The 22,949-nt window shown below is 38.0% G+C and overlaps 1 protein-coding gene across 9 annotated transcripts in view; it reads left to right on the forward strand.

Annotated features, from left to right (window-relative positions):
- Nucleotides 1–22,949, forward strand: part of IRAG2 (inositol 1,4,5-triphosphate receptor associated 2) — a 109,811-nt gene that overhangs the window by 48,446 nt on the left and 38,416 nt on the right. For all 9 annotated transcript variants that reach the window (XM_044941249.2, XM_044941248.2, XM_044941247.2 and 6 more), the window contains 7 exons: nt 6,032–6,146; nt 6,577–6,739; nt 13,996–14,057; nt 15,152–15,232; nt 16,149–16,245; nt 18,158–18,305; nt 19,064–19,145. In XM_044941249.2, the coding sequence (XP_044797184.1) occupies nt 6,032–6,146; nt 6,577–6,739; nt 13,996–14,057; nt 15,152–15,232; nt 16,149–16,245; nt 18,158–18,305; nt 19,064–19,145 (748 nt within the window). The remainder of the gene's footprint in view (nt 1–6,031; nt 6,147–6,576; nt 6,740–13,995; nt 14,058–15,151; nt 15,233–16,148; nt 16,246–18,157; nt 18,306–19,063; nt 19,146–22,949) is intronic.

Raw genomic sequence — 22,949 nt, forward strand, 5'->3', positions numbered from 1 at the left:
GTCAAGATTTAGCATTAGGACATGATAACAAGAAGAGTTGTTGAATTTAAATACACACACACCTAACCTCTTAACATGATAATGAAAATCTCTATATAAGAAAAATCTTCAAAGTTTCTGTTGAATACCTTTAATTGATATTCATCTGCTAAATGATACTATCTAATTTGTTAAAGCATTTCTAAGGCTGCTGTGCTTCATATTTATAATATCAAAGTAAATAAATGTTATTGTAAATAAGATTTATAGGTGTAAGTACACATAAGTCATGAAAAACTTCAGTATTATTAAGTATGGATTTCTGTTGATCTTCACATTCCTTTTACTTTCCCTGGAAAGATAATGGATACTCTTGAGAGCTTAGACTATTCCTGGAAAAGATAAAAGTAGATAAAATGGATGTCTTAAAAAGCAGATGAGGTGATACCAGCAAGAAGGTGGAATAGAAAGTAATGGACCCTCCTTCTTCCAATAGATACACTGACTCAACAGTAATACATAAACAAATTCCTTTTGTGAGAAGTCCAGCAGCTACTTAAGAGGCTCTTGTACCCTGGGTAACCATGAAATGAGCCACATCAATGCTGGTAGAAAAATTCTAAATACCCTTTCACCATAATTCCTGCTCCTGGCATAGTGTCATATGATCAGAAGGAACCCTCCAGCTTTGAATTTCTTTCTAGATAGGGAAGGAGTTGGACTGTTGTTGCCCAACATTCCAAATTGGCTGAAGACTGCCCAGAATAGTAGCTTCTGTTTCATCTGTGTCAGAATGCAGATGGACTGGGGGACACTTGGGGGACACTGAAAACAAAGCAAGCGGTTTGTTTTAGCACACAATCATTCATCATAGTCCCTACCCCTGGCCAGCATAGAATAAGCAGATGAAAAATTCCTGATCACAGCTTCTCCCTAGGGAAGGAAAGGGTTGGATCATACATACAACATTGCAGGTTTTCTGGGGGTTGCCTGCAAGATTGGCTTCTATCATGCCTGTATCAGCAATGATGGAAATCTCATACTCTAGATACTTAGGTTCCACTAAGAACAAAAATGGTGGGTTGAGCTAACATAAAGATTCTGAGGGATTCTTAGAATCTTTGCTCAAAGTGACTGGTAAGGAATTTTTCCTGTAAAAGGCCAGTCTGTGGATACTGGGAGAGGTGGTTCTTTTTGTGAAGAACCAAAGACTCTTGTATGGGGAAATATATCACCATTTTTGAGGGATAGTTTTGCTGGGTATAGTAAAACTATACACAAAGAGTCAAGAAAAATTAAGACATAGGAAAATATGTTTCAAATATAAGAACAAAATAAATTTCCCAAAACTGCACCTAATGAAACAGAGATAAAATATTTACCTCACAGAGATTTCAAAATAACTGTCATAAAGATATTCAATGAGGATGGGAGAGCAATGCATGAACAAAGTGACACAAAGTGAGGCTATTAACAAAAAAAAAAAAAAACCAGTGACAAACAGAAGTACTGGAGGAGAAAAATACATAAAATTTTATCAGAGGAGTTCAATAGCAGACTAGATCAAGCAGAATAAAAGATTAGTGAACTTGAAGAGAGGTCTTTGGAAATTTAGTCAGAAGAGTTAAAAAAAAAAAAAAAGAGTGAAAAAACTTAATGGACATCATTGAGTAGACCAACATCTGTATTATGGAGTCCCAGAAGGAGAAGAGAGAAGAAAAGGGATAGAAAGGTTATTCAAGGAAATAATGGTTAAAAACTTCCAAAATCTGGGAAGGACCCCGAGGCCTAAAGGATTTCAAGTAAGATGAACCCAAAAAAATCCACACTGAGACATGCTATAATCAAAGTGTTAAAAGTCAAAGAGAGAATTTTGAAAGCAGCAAGAGGAAGGTTTTGTCAGATAAAAGGGAGCACTCATAAGACTATCAATGGATTTCTCAGCAGAAATCTTGCAGGTCAGAAAGGAGTGGGATGATATATTTGAAGTATTGAAAGGAAAGAACTACCAAACAAGGGCACTATACCCAGCAAAACTATCCCTCAAAAATGGTGATATATTTCCCTATACAAACAAAAGCTAAGGGAGTTCATTACCACTAGGCTTGCATTATAAGAAATGCTAAAGGGAGTTATTGAAGTTGAAATGAAATGGACTATAGCCCATAAGGCTCCTTTTTCCTTGGAATTTTCTAGGCAGGAATACTAGAGTGGGTTGCCATTTCCTTCATCAGGGGATCTTCCCAATCCAGGAATCAGACCCATGTCTCCTGCATTGTAGGCAGATTCTTTACCACTGTGCCACCTTGGAAGCCTTTAAACAGTGATTAAAAGTACACTAAAGTATAAAATTCACTAGTAATGGTAGATATATAGATACAGTCCTGGCCTGAGCCATTAGGCAAGGAAAAGAAATAGAAGGCCTTAGCACTGGAAAGAAAGAAGTAAATCATTTCTGCAGATGACATGATCTATATATAGAAAACCCTAAAGACTCCACAAAAAGCAGTTAGAGCTAATAAACAAATTCAACAAAGATGCAACATACAAAATCAACATACATAAGTCAGTTGCATTTCTATACACTAATAATAAATTATCTGAAAAGGAAACTGAGAAAACAATCCTATTTAAAGTAGTATCAAAAGAATAAGATAAGAATAAACTTTAAGGAGATAAAGATCTATACACTAAAACTATGAGACAGTGCTGAAATAAAGATGTAAATTAATGGAAAGACATCTTGTGTTTATGAATTGGAAGACAATATTGTGAAGATGTTCATACTACCCAAAGCAATTTACAGATTCAGTGCAGTCTCTGTTAAAATTCAAATGGCATTTTTTATAGTAATTTGTTTTTATTCAGCCACTAAGTTGTGTCTGACTCTTTGTGACTCCATGGACTACAGCATGTCAGATTTCCCTATCCTTCCCTATCTCCTGGAGTTTGCTTAAAATCATGTCAATTCAATCAATGATGGTATCTAACTCTGTCATCCTCTACTGCCTCCTCCTTTTGCCTTTAATCCTTCCTTTTCTAGTTAGTCGGCTCTTCACATCAGGTGGTCAAAGTATGGGAGCTTCAGCTTCAGCATTAGTCCTTACAATGAATACTCAGAGTTGATTTCCTTTAGGATTGACTGGTTTTATCTTGAAGTTCAAGGGACTCTCAAGAGTCTTCTTCAGCACCACAATTCTAAAACATCAGTTTTTTGGCACTCAGCCTTCTTTATGGTCCAACTCTCACATTTGTACATGACTAAGGGAAAAACCATAGCTTTGGCTAGATGTACCCTTGTTGGCAAAGTGATGTCTCTGCTTTTTAATATGGTATCTATTTGTCATAGCTTTTCTTCCAAGGAGCAAGTGTCTTAATTTCATGGCTGCAGTCACCATCCATAGTGACTCTGGAATCCAAGGAAATAAAATCTGTCACTGTTTCCACTTTCCCCCCTTCTATTTTCCATGAAGTGATGGGGCTGGATGCCATGGTCTTAATTTTTTGAAAGTTGAGTTTTAAGCCAGGATTTTCACTCTCCTCTATCACCCTCATCAAAGAAAATTCCTAATATTCATATAGAACTACAAAAGACCAAAACAGTCATGAAAAAGAACAAAGCTGCAGGTATCACACATGATGATTTCAAAATATATTACAAAGCTACAGACCAGTGAAATAAAGTAGATTGTCTTGAAATAAACCTTCATGTATATAATCAACTAATCTTCAAGTAGGGTGCCAAGAATACACAATGGGGAATGGACAGTCAACAAATGAAACTGGATATCCACACATAAAAGAATAAAGATGAACCTTATCACATGCCATATAGAAAAATCAACTCAAAATGGATTGAAAAGTTAAACGTAGCTTAAAATTATAAAACTTCTAGAAGAAAACTTGGGGGAAAACCTTCATGACATTGTTCTTGGCAATACTTTTTTGGATATGAAAGGCATAAGCAACAAAAGAAAAAATATGCAAGTGAGTCTACATTGGACTAAAAAGCTTCCACACATCTGAGGATATAACAGAGTGAAAAGGTAACCTATTGAATGAGAGAAAATATTTGAAGAGCAATTATTTGAAAAGGGGTCAATATTCAAAATATGGAAGGAACTTCTACAACTCAGTAACAAGAAACACCCAATTTAAAAATGGGCAAAAGAAGTGAATAGACCTTTTTACCAAAAAAGATATAAAATTGACCAACAAGTACATGAAAAGATGTTCAACATCATTAGTCATCAGGGAAATGCAAATAAAAACCACAATGAGTCATTCACAATGATGAATGAATCACACCTGTTCGGAACACTATTATATTAAAAAAAAAAAAAAATCCCCAAAGATACCAAGTGTTTGTAAGTGTATAGAGAAATTGAAACCCTTGCATACTGTTGGTAAGAATTTAAAATGGTACAACTGCTATGGAAAATAGTTTGGAGGTTCTCAAAAAACTTAAAAATAAAATTACCATATGATCTAGCAGTCCCACTTCTGGGTATATATCCAAAAGGATTCAAATCCAAAATCTTGAAAAGATATTTGCACACTCATAATCATTGCAGCATTAGTCTTAATAGCCAAGATTTGGAAGCAATCTAAATGTTCATCTAGGATGAATAAATGAATAAAATATGATATATACATACAATGAAATATTATTTGCCTTAAAAAAAAAGTTTTTGAAAGCTTTTTGAGAAAAGAAGGAAATTTGCCATAAATCTTAAAGATACTATAAGTGAAATAAACCAGTCACAGAAGGACAAATACTACAGGATTCCATTTGTATGAAGTGTATAAAATAGTCAGACCTGTAGAAGCAGAGTAGAATGGTGGTTTCTAGGGGCTTGGGGAGGGGAAATGGGTGGGTGTAATTCAATAGATATAGTATCAGTTGTGTAAGATGAATAAGTTCCAGAGATCTTTTGTACATCATTGTGCCTATAATTAACAACACTGTATTGTACACTTTAAGGTATATAGGGTAGATCTCAGTTTAAATGTTCTTACCACAATTTAAAAAAGAAAAAACTGACTACATGCTATTGAACAATGCTGAATAGAATGAGTGTTTGGTAGTTTTTATTTTTGGTTAGAGTTTTGTTTGCTGGCTTACCACAATGGTAAAGCATTCTCTGAGACCATTTTTGTCTCTCATATGGTCCTTCTTGTAATCAAGGCTGGATTTATGCCAATGCACGATGGGATTCTGACTATGTATGAACATTTGAGAGGCTCACAAAAACCCTAAACCTGACCGTGTCTTCCTCACTGTTTTGACACTCCTGAAGGATATCATTCCATTGAGCTAAGGTCCTTATTTAGGTCAAGTTGCTTCCAGACAGTCATTGATGTAGTAGTACATACCATGGTTTAAATAATCTCATTAGCTAACAGATACATTTGTATATATTTTGAGGTTTAGGATTGGATCCAAAAGAGAAATAACATTACAACACTAAGAGATTTGGAGTGAAGAAGAAAGGGGAGGGGAGAGACTTTAGAAAAGAGAAGACTGTAGTGGAAAGACTAACTGTTCACTTTTATCTATTCTTGGGAACAGCCCTTCCTGTGTGTGGCATGTATTATACCATGATTGACAATTCTTAAGGAGAAAGGCTAATGTCATGAAGCAAAGTGCTTATTTCTTTTGTTCCCTCTTTTTTCTTTTCCCTTCTTTTTTTTTTTTTTTTGAAAATGCTAGATGTGATACGTAAATATTGCACCTGTCACAGTGATCTCATTGTGGTGCCCGTGTAGCTAAGAACTATGAATGTAGCTTGTGGGAAACTGAATATTCCAATGTAGAATAGGAAACTGTTTTTTATCTGTAAAGTGAGGTTATTAGACTAAGTGAGCAATATAATTGCTCTAATTAAATTTCTATATTTGTGAAGCATTTATCTGTATGTTAATACTTTCACTTTCCCCTCTCATCTCTGAAGAACTGTATTAAGTTTGAACTTATCATAACTTCTGAGGGTTAACTCTTGGTTGAAATGTCACTGACAGCTTGTGGTTGGCACTTTTTTTTTAACTCCAGGCAGAAACGACTAGAAACAATCACACAATTGCAAGAAGTTACTGTCAAGCAGGAAGCCATCTTCAGGAAGCAGGTCCAAGAAGCCAGCCAGTGGTTGGAGGAGGCAGAGAAGCAGGTAGGGTGGCCTTTGACTGACTACTTTACAGGCACAGGAAGTCTCCTCAGATGTCCTTAAAACCCTGAAGTAAAAATGGAGGAGGAAGCAAAAAAACAAAGAGGAACTGCGAAGTTCAGTCCCTCTCGACTAGCAGTGAGCGGAGGAAGTCAAGGGGGAGTTGTAAGAGGCGGTGTCAACAGCCTGCTGATGAAAGAGGCAACTTTGCAGAAAGAGGCAACTTGACATATCAGGACTTTTGCCACTGTAGAAATAGCTCAGGCATACGAAGCGCATGCAAACACAGAATTGCAGAAGTTCAGTGGAGGCTTATCGCTTCCCTGAGAAGAAAAGCACATTTTCAGTTTCGTGTGCATAATCAGAGTGAGCATTCAGTTGCTTTCTTTCCCGGCCACCCTGCTAAAATCCAGCGTTAACTGTCGGTATCCAGGTGGAGGATGGAGATGGGGCAGCCCACACTGCCGGGGAAGAAGCGAAGCCTTCACTGCATAAATTAGAAGAAGCAATTTCAGATCAACGAAATCTCCAGACTATAAATACCGAGATAGTGAACACTTGCCAGACACTTGGGCAGAAGACAAGAAAACCAAAAAGTGAGTAGCCAATATTTGTTGTGTTCGAATTTATTCCACTCAGAGGTGAGGGGCAAAAGGGCTACAGCCATTTGTCTTGATTTCAGCTACTGTATTATTACTGAACTCACGGTGCTGAAATGGCTCTAGAAGGCAGAGTTATGGGCATTCACAGAGGTCTGCCTAGTGGCTAAGAGGAAGAATTTAACCATTAACTTGCCCTTTTTGTTGTTTATGACAAGCTAGATTTTTCCATGACTGTTATTTCTTTAAAAATTAAACAAGTAGGAGGGAGGTTCAAGAGGGAGGGGACGTATGTATACATATAGCCGATTCAGATTGTTGCATGGCAGAAACTGACACAACATTATAAAGCACTTACCCTCCAATTAAAAATAAAAAATTAAAACTTCTCAATATCTGTAAATGTAAACATGGAAAAAAATCTTGTATGCCTGAGATAGTTGAACTTGAAAATTGTTTACATATTCTGCTCTGATTTTATTAGCTGGTTTGTACCCATCACATGGTAGAAAAGGCCTGCCTCTCTGTTTTTTTCCTCTCTATTTTTTTCTATTTTCTTAAAAGCAATTATTTTAGGATTGAACAAAAATACTTATGAATTCAATGTGTATCAAAATATTATATACATCTGAAAAGTCTTTAAAAATGTTAAGGCGTTCTTTATATATATATATATATATATAGCTTTAAAAATTACAATATTGTAATTTTTCGGTATTACCTAAAAGTGGAAAAATGTTTACTCAGGATTTGGGTGAGAAGACAGTTGTCAAATGACAGATGTCAGATTATTTTTAAGCTTATTTTATTCTAGAAATATAGTTCAATAAAAGTAAAGCATATATATATATATATATATAACCATTTATCAGACAAATGATTTTGTTCAACCAGCTTCTTGTTCTAGCTGTATAAAGGTTCCCTTTATAGAAGGTTACTGATTTGGGTCATAACTAACTATAAGCATGGAAATTTTCAGACTTCTGTTTATTTTGGATTTATTGTACCCTTTCTGCTGTTATCTGAGAAAGCTGTTTAAGCATTTAAAGGAATTGGCTAGTTCTAAAATAGCAATGGTTGTTCAACACTTCATTATTATTATTTCTAAGCCTTGTAGCACTTGCTCATTTTCAGTAACTCTAAGTATCATTTTACTCTGCTTCACTGTCAGACAATATAAAGCATGCTTTAAGTTATGTAATCTATATGTTATTTTTTGTATTGCTCAGAGGGCATTGGAAAAGGTCCCCTTGTGATTAGAGTTGTTCATTTTGAGACATGAATGTGCCTTCATTAAGGCATTCCAAAGTTGGTTTATAGTGTGTTTGCTTTAGATGCTGTGCTTTGAGGTCTAATCTTTTGATCCAGTTATATTTATCCTTGGTTAAATCACCATTATACCTCACAGTTTTGTAAAATGAAACATATATCCCCTCCTCTATTGGTCTGTAGTGCCTTCTTGGAAAGGCCAAGTTTTACAACTTATTCCAAAATATACATTCTTAATATTACGAACTTGCTCTTGTCTTCCCAGTGTATACTCAGGGGATAATTGGTCCAAATATCATTTAAAACAGAATATGAAAGCTACCCTGAGTGAGATGCATGTATTTTTGTCTGGCTGGATAAAGTAGGATGAATGCTTCCTTTCTGTCTTGAATTGCTCACTGCATATGATACAGCATTGTTGTATCAGCTCCTTCACTTGCTAGTATTTTTTGTTCCCCTAAGAAGGCAGGCCTATCAAAATTTTACTCTGATGACCTTTTGCTTATGAAGATCTTTCTAATAATACCCTGAAAAATAAACCTTTGCAAGAAGAGGGAAATTTGGGTAGCACATATTTTCAAGAAGTCTGTAGAGAAGATTTTCCAGATAGACTGTGAACAGATGTCAATGAGCTTGGACAGTTATCACACAAACGCATCCTCACACATTCCACCATGACCACTACTACCACATACTGTCTGAATTCTGACTCAGACATTTGAATTCTGAGTCAGAAAACAAAACTATTTAAATACATTTTGTTCTTGTGAAACTGTCTGGTTAGCTTTATGAATTCATTAAATGTCATGACAGTTGCTCTCTGCTTGTACCTAAGAAAGATTCATTAGCAAATTGTGTGGGGATGCAGTTGTTTAGTCCAAAATTTTAGGTTAATGACAGTGTTCTCAAATTGGAAGTAGGAAGTTGTTTATGACATTTGATGAGATGCCCTGAATTTACTGTTGACTGAGAAAATTGTTCAAGTTTTCAATTGCCACCAGGACTGGACTGATTTATGAGGTAATTAGTATACACACTTGCCCTCCTGAAATATGCCATTAGAATTATTAAATGTCTTGAATAGTAGCATGCATCCTTTCTTCTGCTTCATTGTATGTATCTCTTAAGTATCTTATTAACAAGGGCAATACTGGATGTATAAATGAATGTTTGCTTTGAAAATGAAGTAAATAAAGCTTCTTAGATCTGGAGTATGCATACAGCATATTAGGGTGAATCTGATGTGCAGGCAACAGAGACTAAATGATCTAATCCAAGCTATCATCCCTTTATTATTCATCCATTTTTTTATCCCATCTACATAAAATCTTCGGAGAGTTGCTCATACAGTAGACAGTGAGTGAAATCATAAATAATTCCTTTAGAAGGCATAAATATTTCTTTGGGAAAAGAGCCTGAGAAGCTCCTGTATATTATAATTCTGTGTTTGAACATAGAATCTGACATGAACTTTGGAGTAGGCTGTCACCTAGATGAGCTCACTGGAAATTCTCTTCCAGCTTCTATACTTAGCATGGAAGGCATGATGTATGGGGCAGATAACAGTCTTACAGCTTTGAGGTTGAATGTGGTTGTGTACTGAGCAATTAAAACAAGAGTGAAATGAGACTGGAAGGGGAATTTAGGTGATGGAGATACTCAAAGATAGGTGTTGGGATGAGGACCAAGGAGATAACAAAATTAAAACATGGCTTGCTGGACAGTTCTGATGGGATGCGGGCCTCTATTATCCCAGAGGTAAAATGTATGAGTGGATGAAATAATCCAGGAGAAAGTATTGCAGTGATAAAGATCATGCTGCTGCTAAGTCACTTCAGTCGTGTGCAAATCCCATGGACGGAGGAGCCTGGTGGGCTGCAGTCCATGGGGTCACTAAGAGTTGGACTCGACTGAGCGACTTCACTTTCGCTTTTCACTTTCATGCATTGGAGAAGGAAATGGCAACCCACTCCAGTGTTCTTGCCTGGAGAATCCCAGGGATGGGGGAGCCTGGTGGGCTGCCGTCTATGGGGTCGCACAGAGTCGGATAAAGAGCATAGGATTTGAAGTTAAACAAACCTATGTTCTGATTCTAAGTCTACAAAAGACCTTTATGAATTTGGGCAACTCTCTACCTCTCTGAACCTCAGTATCTTCTTCCAGAAAATGCCAGATTTCTTAATTTATAAATGCTGTAACAAAAGCATAACAGTAGCTAGTGAGTATGGCCATATTGGGTAAGGTCTCTTCTGCAGGAGTATGTTTCTATATGTAAACTACCTCATTCACAATTGACAAATGGGTGAAGACATGTGAGAACAATATGGACGTTTCATTCAGTTTACCTGGGCATAGAATCTGGATTGGTAGGAACAGAACTATAACCTTCAGCAGCAAAGGAAAAAACCCTCAGCTTGGCTGCTGACAGGCAGCAGGACGCTTTCAGCTTTATTTTAAGAAAATTAAAAACAGGTGTCTGCACCTGGGCCTCCCTTGCAGAGGCGTGCCGTCCCAGCCCCAGCCGAGCTCTGCTCTGTGGCAGACTATTCCCGCCTGCGTTTGTTTCAGCAGCCTCACAGTCTCCAAGTTCCGCTTTCATGGGCATTTTCTCAGCACGCCACCAGCTCTGTGCCACTTAAAGTGTCACCAGCGTTTCCACTCCATTGTTTTTGTGCATTCTAGGATTCTGGAGTCAGCCTTTAGCCATTTTAAGTCCTATGTCTCAGTGATCTAAGTTATCTTCCCTGGTACTAATGACAATTGTGTTCGATAATGCTTGGGTTACAATGTTGCATATACATTTTTAGTGGTCTCTTCCTAGCCCTATTTATCTCATAAGCTCCATTATTTTTGTTCTTGTTGTAGTTTTTATTTATTTTTAAATTTTATTTGTTTTTGCCTGCACTGGGTCTTGCTTACAGCACGAGGGCTTTCTCTGGTTGTGATGAGCAGGGAGACTGCTCTCTAGTTGTGGGGCACAGGCTTCTCATTGTGGTGGCTTCTCTTTTTTGCAGAGCATGGGCTCTAAAGCCCAAGCTTAGTAGTTGTGGCCCATGGGCTTAGTGGCTCTGTGGTATGTGGGTTGTCTCCAGACCCCGGATCCAACTTGTGTCTTCTGCATTGGCAGGCAGATTCTTAACCACTGGACCACTAGGGAAGCCTTGTTGTAGTTTTTAAATTCTTAGTTATTGCTGAGTAATTAGTATATCATGAAACGTTCAGATCTTAAGTGTGCTGTGGAACCAGTTTGACAAGTGCACATGGAAACACAGAACTTCAATAACCCCAGAAACTTCCTTTGTGTTACTTCCACTTCTACCTTCCCAACCACCAGGAGGAACCAGTGATCTGATGTCTATCATCAGTGGGTTCTAGATGAGTTCTAGAATTTAGGCTGTTCTAGAATTGAGTTGTGTAGTATAAACTTTTGTGTGCTTCTGTCTGTCTTCCCTTCAATGTGTTTATCAATGGGATGCCTTTTCATGGTTGAGTTACATTGTTTTGTAAGAACATTGCACAATATGATTATCTTTTCTCCTATTATTGGACATCTAAATTATTTCCAGTTTTGGGTCTGTGTGTGGACCTGTGGTTTTTTTTTTTTAACCTAGGATAACTATCTAGGAACAGCTGTAACTTTAACATCTTAAGAAAGTACAAACAGTTTTCATAGTGCTTGGAGCATTTCATGCTCCTTCCAGCAGTGTATAGGAGTTCCAGGTATCTGATTTTAATTTGTTGGATTGACTGGCCAGTGTTGTATTTCTTCTTTGTGAGCTACTTAAATCTTTTGCCCTTTTTCAAGTTAAGTCCCTTGTCCTTTTGTTATGGAGTTGTAGAATTTCTTTTCTTTATATATTTTGAATACAAGAACTTTGACAGATATATGTGTTGTGAATTATTTTCTTCTAGTCTGTGGTTTTCAAAGAACTTTAATATTTTTAATGCACAATTTAATAGAACATTCAGAAATGCTATGAAGTCCATAGTCCAAAATGTCAACACTTGCTGATGGCTAGCATTATTATGGCTCAATATCATGGTCTTGATTTTCAGCAGCCAATCAATTGCAGTGTCTTAGTGCATAATCATTTAGAAAGTTGTTTTATTTCAGCTTCCTTCAAAGGCTGAATGTATCCAAGACAACTGGTCTCATCCTACATCACAGATGGCAACAGCAGGGAATACAGTGGCCATTGTTTTACTTGCTTCCATGTAAAACCCAAATGTCCTGGAGACATGGCAGGTTCAACTCCAAACACATAAAGAAGAATGCAAAGATTCATGCAAATTAAGGTCATAAGCCAGCTTGTTTTGCCTTATGAAACATATGAAAATTGTCGCTACCCATTGCACAAAACATCTGTTGAAATGAGGTTTACAGCTTGAATGTTTTGAGATTGACTGTTTCTAAAACCCAAGACTGCCTGATGGGGAAGCAGATGGGCAATTTAGACAGTCCTATACTAACTTGTTATTTCTTCTGAAACACAAACTTATTTAGAAATTCAAAGACAGTGTATTGAGATATACAGCTTCAGAAGTATAATGTTGGAAACTGGTTAAGAGAACAGAGCCTTCGGAAAACTGCCTAACTTTGGAAAACTGATTAGGAGAACAGAGCCTTATTCCTTAATATAGTAAACACAGGGAATTTTAAAAAATTGAATCTATACTTGAGTTCTAAGTATTCAGAATTTAATTCTTTAAAATTACTTAAATATGTTAAAATAGGTTTAAAATATATTCTCCTCCTTGTGGGCCTCATAAACACTGTCAAGCTTAGTTGAAAAATGTTAGTTTTACAAAAAAAAATTCATATAAAATAAATTTTACATTGGTAATTTTCCACAAATTGGAGGTTTTCAAGCTTCTTTCCCTGGAAAATGTTTATAATTAGATTTTGTACTTTTCACATGTATTAGCATTATTTTCTATGGCTCAGAATTTCTTCAGGCTACTGAGATGTAAAACTGTTGGTCTTTAAAATAAGAAACACCAGATTTCTGTGTGTTTTGGACACCAGAGTATCTGCTGTTAATTTTCCTGGCTCTTAGTGACTTTTTTTTAAGTGGCAGCTATTAATATGCCTCCATCTAGCAGAGCTTCCTACCCTCATTTAATTTTTGTTTTTAATCATCTGTGGGCTGAGAAAACAGTCAAGCTTGTGAGAATTATGTATAAATTCTGAGCCCACTATCTGAGTGAAGTATAGGACTTGCCACGTGAATAAAGGGCACGGATATCAACATCTATTTTGGTTGTTCCAATGATTTCAGCCTATTTTCTGGTTCTTGGCTACTTTTCAAAGGGTATGGATTGTCAAATAAGAAATATGTTAGTTACTATTTAACTTAAAAGTTAAATAGGTGTTTTTCTCACTTTGATTATTTCAGAGATGAGAATTTGGAAGTTGCTGGGAAGCAAATTTTCAGTTAAGTAGAGAGACAAATATTTTTAATTTCACAAAAGAGGATAGTGAGTGGAGAACTGTCCTGTGAGTCCGATCTTAGCTCCACGAATAGCCAGTTACGCACTTCAGTTCTCTGGACATCAGTGGCATCACACCTACTTGTAGGATTCTGGGGCTCTGGGGCTCTGTTTCCAGGGCTTCCTTTCCTTGTAGCTTGAGCAGAGGCTTATTAAAGAGACAATTTCCCCATGGGTAGGAGGTTGGATGGAGTAACCTTTGAGGTGTATTCCCTTTTTAACATGAATAATTCGGTGACTCACTTCTAGAAGATAATTCACTTGCATTGATCAAGGTTAATTTTAAATACTCAAGGGCAATAATAGTTTAGTTGCTCCCACCTGTTTTGTTCTTCTGCTTTCCCAGTTTGATGAGTCTTGAGTTGAGAACATCTTTCTCAAAAGCCATTGTTTTCTCTCTCCTTTCCTCAGGCCCCAGATTTAATTTATGAAATGCATAAAGGGGGGCAGTTTGCAAATTGTCATATTAAGCTGGTTATACATTCTCTTTATAGCAACAATTCAGCCACTAAGAAAGAAGTTAATTAAAGGACAACTTCATGGCTTACTGTTTCAGGTAAAAAACAAACAGAAAGACCCAAACCCCTGTGATACGTGTTTACTGTGGGAAAGTTGTCCAGTTGGTGTAAGATTTTGAAGCTAAGTTATAATATATAATAATTTTAGTCATAAAGTTAAATAACTGACTTAGAAAAAGATGCTCTGGTGAACTTTGTCCTCTCGTGCGTTTTTGAAAGCATTTCACAAAACAGGAGAGAACACTCACCAGTGAGTAGTTCCTAATAACATCTTTTAGAGAGGAAGCACCTCAGAATTTACTGTATCTATTAGCGAAGGGCCAGTTTTCTAAGCTTAGTCACCTCCCTTCTGAGACTTGAGTAGGCTTTGGTGGTTGTTGTCTCTTTTCTTTCCTGTTTGAACCAAGCTCTCAACTCCTTTCTGTCTGGATATCTCAGGATATCCATGGTGGAGTTAAATGTGTTTCCCTTATGACACTTGGTGAATTCCTCCTTTCTGTTCATAAATGAAGAACATAAGGAACAGTAAGATTGGCACTGGAGGGAAGGGGCTGGAGGAGGGAAGAGAGAAGGGTGACATTTGCATGTATCTGTTCCCAGGGCATAATGCAGGAACATCTGTTTAAACAGAAAAACAATTCATGTCAGAGATTAAGCTAGGCAGAATGCCTAAGAAGCCCCTTACAATAAGTTGAACAGGAAAAATCTCCATATCTAAATGTGCTTTAATCATCTCAAGAACACCAGTTTTCTATTATAGTGTAACTGATAGATATGTATCTATATCTTTGAGGAAAGTCACAGTTTTATTGCTGTAAAATTTTCACAGACACCGTTTTCACTACTCTGAGTTATGTCTCCAACAAGCTTCTCTGGCCTCTGCCTGAAGATTCAATGACAAAGCCATTGAGTTTCCTGTTACTGATCCTTGAATTTCATTCCTAGAATAAGTAACGGGGAAAATGCAATGAGAAGCTTACCATTATAAACTTGTTCCCTTAATGTAAAATACAAGATAAATAACTACTCTATTTTCTCCCCCTCAGTTAACATCACATCTTTAATGTGTTTTGTATCTGTGACTCTTCTATCATCCTATTTTTGAATATACTCTACCATTTTCTCATGACAGAGCTGTTTAGATGAGGAATTTCCTCACTGTGATCCCTTGTCCTGCACAGAAAGAATTCATCAATTTCTCCAGGAACAGCTGGTAAGTTTCAGCTTTTTGAAACTATTTAAGTGCCAATTGTGAACTTACTGTGCAAGTATTGGTAAGTTAGACCTCTATACTAATTTTCTTGAGAGATTATCAGGTGAAGCAAGATACCTATGTTCTTTTCTTTTTTAAGGCTTGAATGCCTGATTTTACTTTTTATTTAAGGTTCACTTGTTATTTATTTTTGGCTGTGCTGGGTCTTCATTGCTGTGTGTGGGCTTTCTCTGGTTGCGGTGAGCAGGGGAGCAGGCGCTACTCTTCGTTGAGGTGTACAGGCTTCTCACTGTGGTGGCTTCCCCTGTGGCTCCCTTCAGGCTCTAGGTGCAAGGTCCTCAGTAGCATGGCTCCAAAGCTGGAGTGCTGACTCAGTAGTTGTGGTGCATGGGCTGAGTTGCTCTGTTGCACATGGGATCTTCCCAGATCAGGAATCGAACCTCTCTCTCCTGCTTTAGCAGTCGGAGTCTTAACCACTAGACCACCAGGGAAGCCCTATTTTTTTTTTTTTTTATTTATTATGTGCACACACACAATTCTGATAGGCCCTAGGAAATGGTACTATTTAAAACTTTTTGATTATAGTATCATAAAGAAGAATTATATAACCAAACTTGCCCCTCATATTTCTTTCCCCAACACCTTTGTTTATATGAAAGTGTTTATTATTGGGAATTGGTGTTACCATTCTATTAAATTATTGAAGAGTAATTTTTAATAAGTATTACATCTTACTCATAAGGTATATATCTCAATTCAGAGCATGAAAGCTTTGTTACTTTGGTGTCATTTATTTTCTTCTTGATCTCTCTTGTGGGAGGACAATGATATTCTTTCTGATTCTGGAGATGAGAAGAGTAGATTATGAAATATGTTCAGCCCTTTGGAAAGCTAATAGTACTTGATTTCTGTTCAGAAGCCGCATTGCCATAAAAGATATAGTGGTCCAGAAGCAAGAATACATCAGCTACCCTTGGCCTTCAAACACACATGCTGGTACACACCTCTTCTGGGTAAGCGTGGATGGCCCTCTCCTATACCCTGTTAGACACCGATGGAGGTGGGGCTTTTTCGGAAAGGGAAAATGATCAGTTATTGGGAAGACCGCCTGGAAAAGGGAATGGCAACCCACTCCAGTATTCTTGCCTGGGAAAGTTCATGGACAGAGGAGCCTGGTGGGCTACAGTCCGTGGGGTCTCAGAGAGTTGGCCATGACTTAGTGACTAAACAATAACAACAACAATATATAGCAACGGTTGTTGAAAGCTTATATGTTTATCCCTGAATTCATTCAGTCAACTTATATTTGAGCACCTACTCTGTGTAAGGCACTGTATTATATATTAATATAATAAACAGTAATCCCTAAAATAGCTCACAGATTATGAAGGGAAGTAAGACTTGGGGTCAGAGAAGGCTCTGCAGAAGAAACGAGTGTTTAACTGGGCACCGAAAGACAAGTTGCATTTGGAAGAGCAAAAAGCATGGGAAAAAGTATTCCAATGGAGAAAATAGCATGAATGGGGGGAAAAGAAGAATGCAAAGCTGTAAGAGAAGAGTTCAAGCTGGACAAGTCACTTTGGAAATAAGAGGACTTGGGTCAGGGTACAGCAGAATGTAAGTTTGGAGCAGGTTCATGTCAATGCCAGGCTAAGGAGAATGAACCTTATCTTAGGAGATGCTCAAAACTGGGGCATCTCTCATCAAAACATAGATGTGCTTTGAAAGTAAAAGTTAATGGTTGGTTCTGAAAGGATAAAAGAAATGGGATGATAAAATAACTTTAAGAAGAAATAGAAAGTAAGTAGAGTGATCATTTGTGGATCATTTCAACTAGAAAAGGGAAAACTGCCACCGCAGCTAATGAGTGACCAGTTCATGTAGGACAATAGATGAGCACTTGCTTTCTAGGGATGATGTTACCCACAGGAACTCAGTGATCATCACAAGGGCACTGAAGGAGAGCCCCCTATGTGCCAGGCACAGGTCTCTGCTCTGAACATACCTCTTAATTCCTTTAATCCTCACTATATCCCTGTGAGGTAGATGCTAATGTAATTGCCATTTTAGAAATAAGGAAACGGAAACATTGAGTTAGGAGCTTGCCTCAGGTCATGTGGCACTTCATGTGTAAGTAAACTGGGGCTCAGAGTGGGTTAGTTATTTATCTGAGATCGCAAAACTATATATGGCAGAGTCAGGCTTTGAATAGAAAATTGTGATTGATTCTAAAGTCTATGTTTTTTCTATTAAATTCTGCTGCTGCTTGTACTCAGAAAAACATAACAAGACAGTTTCCACACCCAGAAAAAATTGTCATCCTATTTCCTGCACTCTTTAATGGACAGGGAAATCTGCTGTGCTGCAGTCCATGTGGTCTCTAAGAGTCGGACACGACTTAGCGGCTGAACAACAAAAACAAAGACAATGTCGAACTATTTTCTCTTCAGCAGTTGGTAAACTGTTTCTGTAAAGAGCCAGATAGTAAATATTTGAGGTTTTGCTATATGGTTTCTGCAACAACTACTCAGCTTTGCTGTTGTAGCACACAAGCAACCTTGGATAATGCCAGATGAATGGGTGTGGCTATGTCCCAATAAAACTTTATTTACAAAAACAGGTGGCTGGCTGGATTTTGCTTGTGACAGCAAGTTGTTGTTGAAACCTCTAGTTGCTTACTAGGCAAGGGTTTCTGTTTCCCCTCCTCCACCCTCACTCCTCCTTGAAAAAAGAAAGGCATGAAAACTTAGGGGATGGGGGATTATGTTAAAATATTAATAAAACTGAATTGATTTTTGCTGTCTCAGAAATGGTCTCATCTCCAAAGAGGGAATTTTTGGAGAGTTCCTCCAAAGATTTTGAATTTTGTGGCATCTGCATTTGAACCATTAATTTCTATTTTTATTTTTTTCTCTTCTAATGCAGATGCCTTGCATCTGGATAGTTTTACAGCAATTCCAAGACTAGCATTGACACCTTTCTCATGTGTGGCCAACCTAATCCATGCTTCACATGAAAGGCCCAGATATGAAGAAATAGAGGATGGTGCTTTGGCTGTGACTGAAAGACACAGGTAAGCTAAAAGGACAGACTGTACTTATTCTGCTTTTGGGGGGGGTGGCCTCTTTCCATTGCCTACTCTTTTAATCAGTTAGATTTTCATATCCTCAGATTGTAACACCTTTATCATGGAATTTTTATTGTGTAACTTGCCTAACTTTCTGAAAATCGATAATTTAAAACAAAGATAGTTCGCTCCATAGCTCTTTTGAATTTCATAATATCCATCCTAAAAGTACAAAGGATGAATTAGGCTGTTTAAAATGTTTCCCAGCTTTTAGGAATATATCATGTACTGCTAAGTTAACTTAATCTGCTAGGTTTTGATCATAATTCTATTCCTTCACACTCCAGGCAAACAAGTCTTTGAGAATCTACCCCTGTGCCCATCTTCCCGCACCCAAAGCTCCTCTGAATTTACTCAACTTTCTAAGTACACAGATTGATCTTCCTTAGGAAAAGTTCAGAAAAGTCAGTGGAATCTGTGAGCACTGTCCACTCCACTGAAACTTCCTATCTGTACCAAGGGGTCAGGAAGCAAGACTTTGAATTGCAAATACTTCATTTTCATTTGGGGCTGGATTCTCTATGGTTATAACCACTCTCTGATAAAACTTGGAGCTCTCTTTCATCATGTCTTACTGAAGGCATGAACTTAATTAGATATTTGGTAAAATTGGGGTGGGGAAGGAAAACTACATGATAGATTAGTATCTGCTAAAATTTGCAATTTTTCCACTTGTAGTAAGGAACTTTACTTTGTGTTGTCAGGTGCCCTGGCCCTTCAGCTGGTCCCCACCCAGGAACAGATCTTTCAGGTTGCATCAGGATGAATAATGACCTAAGTATGGAAGTGAGTACTGGACTATATTTTAGCTTCATTTTTTAGCTCTCCCATATCCTGATGCTCTTCCATGGGTATTCTTTTTTTTTTTTTTTTAAGTATTATAGACTCTTGTAAGTATTATAAACTCTTTCAAGTACAAGTCTTATATCACAAAATTCAGATGCATGAGAAATGTCTGTCTACCTTTGATGCCATATGGGGAGCTTTCTACCCTCTTCTATAGTATAAACTCAAGCAAATATAAACAAAAGGATATTTTCATGAAGTGTGATGAACTTTTTGTTTGAGAGGTGGAGTTCGGGACTTAAATTCTCTATTAACTGCTAGAAGTCTCAGGTCTCACTGACTCTCTGAGAATTGAGGTCAAGGCTAGATAATCTTTGAGGTGGTGTACTTTGTTGTACAAAGTAAGGCAATGCCCAAGGAGCAATCACTGCCTCAGTTAGGGGTTCGTAGTACTTCTTCTGTATCCAAGAAGAGAATACTAAGTAGCTGACGAAGTAAAAAAGTGAACATGAGAGTAACTCAGTGATGTCCGATTCTTTGTGACCCCGTGGACTGTAGCCTGCTAAGTTCCTCTGTCCATGGGATTTTCCAGGCAAGAATACTGGAGTGATAGCCATTTCCTTCTCCAGCGGTTTTTCCCAGCCTCGAACCTGGGTCTTATGCATTTGTAGGCAGATTCTTTACCATCTGTCACCAGGGAATCCCCAAGTCACTGAGGGCACTCAGGCAAATACCCCAGGTCATGGAGATGTGTCTGAAGTACCTTTCTCCAATCTGAGCCTGAGGGAACATGATCTTCTCAACCAAATGGAATAGACTGTTCTGTTTCAGAATCTGAAAATCCATCACTCTACTTTTTTTTTTTTAAGATTTATTGTGATATATTTCTCATATCAAACAGTTCATCAATTAAAATTGTTCCATTAAATGTTCTTAAAAATATTCAGAGTTGTGTAACCATCACCACAATCAACTTTTGAACATTTTGATGCTCCTAGAAGCATGACTATTAGGAGTCTATTCCTATCTCTGACCCCTACCCTGACTCCCACTCCGCCCCACTCTCGGCAGCCACTAATCTACTTTCTGCCTCTATAGATTTTCCTGTTCTGGCTATCTCATATGAACGGAATAATACAATACATGACTTCTTATGACTAGCTTCTTTCACTTAGTATAATGTTTTTAAGGCTCATCCATGTGGTAGTGTGTTATCAATACTTCCTTTTTATGACCACATATTTCACTGTATGAATATGCTATGTGTTGTTTATGTATTCACCATTGATAAGAGCTTGAGTTATTTCTACTTTCTATCATGAACAACATCACTATGAATGTTGATGTAAAACATTTTGTGTAAATATATGTTTTCAGTTCTTTTGAGTATACATCTGCTGTGGTGTGTGTGCTCAGTCATGTCTGACTCTTTGTGACCCCATGGACTGTAGTCTAGCAGGCTCCTCTGTCCATGAAATTTTCCAGACGAGAATACTGGAGTGAGTTGCCATTCCTACTCTGGGGGATCTTCCCAATCCAGGGATTCAACCTGTGTTTCTTGCATCTCCTGCATTGGCAGGCAGATTCTTTACCACTGTGCCACCTGGGGTACCCCATATATCTACAAGTGGAATTATTGCACCATATGGGCTTCCCTGGTGGCTCAGACAGTAGAGAATCTGCCTGCAACGTGGGAGACCTGGCTTTGATCCCCGGGTTAGGAAGATCCCCTGGAGGAGGGCATGGCAACACACTCCAATATTCTTACCTGGAGAACCCCCATGGACAGAGGAGCCTGGCAGGCTACAGTCCCTGGGATCACAAAGAGTCGGACACGACTGAGAGACTAAGCACAGCACATGGTCACTCTATGTTTAACACTTTGAGGAAGTGCAAAGCAGATTTCCAAAGCAGCTATACCATTTTACATTCTCACCAATAGTGTATGAAGATTTCAATGTCTCTATATTCTCATCAACCCTTGTCTATCCTTTTTTCTTAGTTTACTTAGAAAATGTTTTTATTTTCTACTACAACGTAGTTGATTTAAAACCTGTTAGTTTCACGTGTACAGCAAAGTGATTCAGTTATACACATATATGTATCTATTTTTTTTGTCTATCTTTTTAATTATAGGTATCAGTGGATGCAAAGTGGTATCTGATTGTGGTTTTCATATGCATCTCCTTAATGACAAATGATGTTGAACATCTTTTCATGTACTCATTGGCCATATGTATATTTTCTTTAGAGATATGTCAACAGATCTTTTTTTTGCCCATTAAAAAAAATGAGTTTGTTTTTTAATTGAGTCATACAAGTGGTTCTTATTCTCCCTCTTAAGTGGCTGCAGTCCATGGGGTCGCTAAGAGTTGGACACGACTGAGCGACTTCACTTCACTTTTCACTTTCATGCATTGGAGAAGGAAATGGCAACCCACTCCAGTGTTCTTGCCTGGAGAATCCCAGGGATGGCAGAGCCTGGTGGGCTGCCATCTCTGGGGTCGCACAGAGTCGGACACGACTGAGCGACTTAGCAGCAGCAGCAGCAAGTGTGTGTATCTGACATTTTTCTGTCCCTTAGTACCCCATCCTATTGAGTAGTTAAGAGAAGGAAAGAAAAAGGAAATGAATCTGTTTTGCTATTACTTAGCAGTTCTTGTAAAGTTTTAATAAAGGAAGTTGAACTTGGAAGCGTACAGGATGTCTGGTTATTAGTAATTTCCCTTTTATCTGGTATTGATTTCACCAAGAAGACGGAAGGAACCAACATTAGTTGTGTACCAGGTACACAACTGTAGGAAAGCATTTCTGTATTTTGTCTACAACTTTGAATGGTATTCTCTGCTTCTGCCATCAAGGCAACTGAAATTCAGAGAGGTTAAATAACTTAACCAGGATCACTCAACTAGCAAACCTGGGCTGCAAATTCAGGTCTGTCAAGCTTCAAAGATTAACCGCTTCTTACAACTCCTCTTATACAACATTGAATTTAGGCATTTCAATCATCATAATTACTCACAGTTACCTTGAAAGTAGTTTTTTGGCTGAGAAACAAATGTGCTTCCTTATGTATCAAAAAGGAGCTCCTAATCCATTCTTATTAGAATATGTGACCAAGTTGTCTTGTCTTTTTCTTTATTTATTTACCATCGGGTGTTAGTTGTGTTACGTGGGATCTTTCGTTGCGGCAAGGGGGCTTCTCTCTGATTGTGGCACGCAGGCTCAGAAATTGCAGTAGGTGGGCTTAGTTGCCCTGTGGCAGATGGGATCTTAGCTCCCTGACCAGGGATGGAACCTGCATCCCCTGCATTGGGAAGCAGATTCTTAACCACAGGACTAGCAGGGAAGTCCCAGTTATTTTGTCTTGACACCCATGAAGAAATAGGAGCTAACAGAGGTCACAGGTCAGATGCTGCTGGGGAAATGTAGAGATTCCCTGAAGGTTTTTCTGCTGCCTCTAAGCCGTTTCTTCCACGGGCCCCAGGAACTAGTCTGTCTGGTGCACTCTGCGGCTATTCTCAACTGTTTCCACCATTCCCTTTCCGTCTGCTTCACTGAAGAATCCTTGCAGCCTGTGCACTCCCTCATGCCTGTCCCCTGAGCACATCCCCACCCCCTACCCTGCCATGCCCTCCCACACCCATCTCTTAAACAAATACAGTGCTCTCCTTAGACAGTGCTTGTCAAAGCATTCTCATTAATAAGAATTAAAATTAAATATGAGATTAAAATTACAAAGCATATAATCCATGTTTATCCCAGTGACCCATAGATCGTTGTGTTTCCTTAACTCTTCAGCTT

The sequence above is a fragment of the Bubalus bubalis genome, chromosome 4, assembly GCF_019923935.1.
Source record: "Bubalus bubalis isolate 160015118507 breed Murrah chromosome 4, NDDB_SH_1, whole genome shotgun sequence".
NCBI lineage: Eukaryota > Metazoa > Chordata > Mammalia > Artiodactyla > Bovidae > Bubalus > Bubalus bubalis.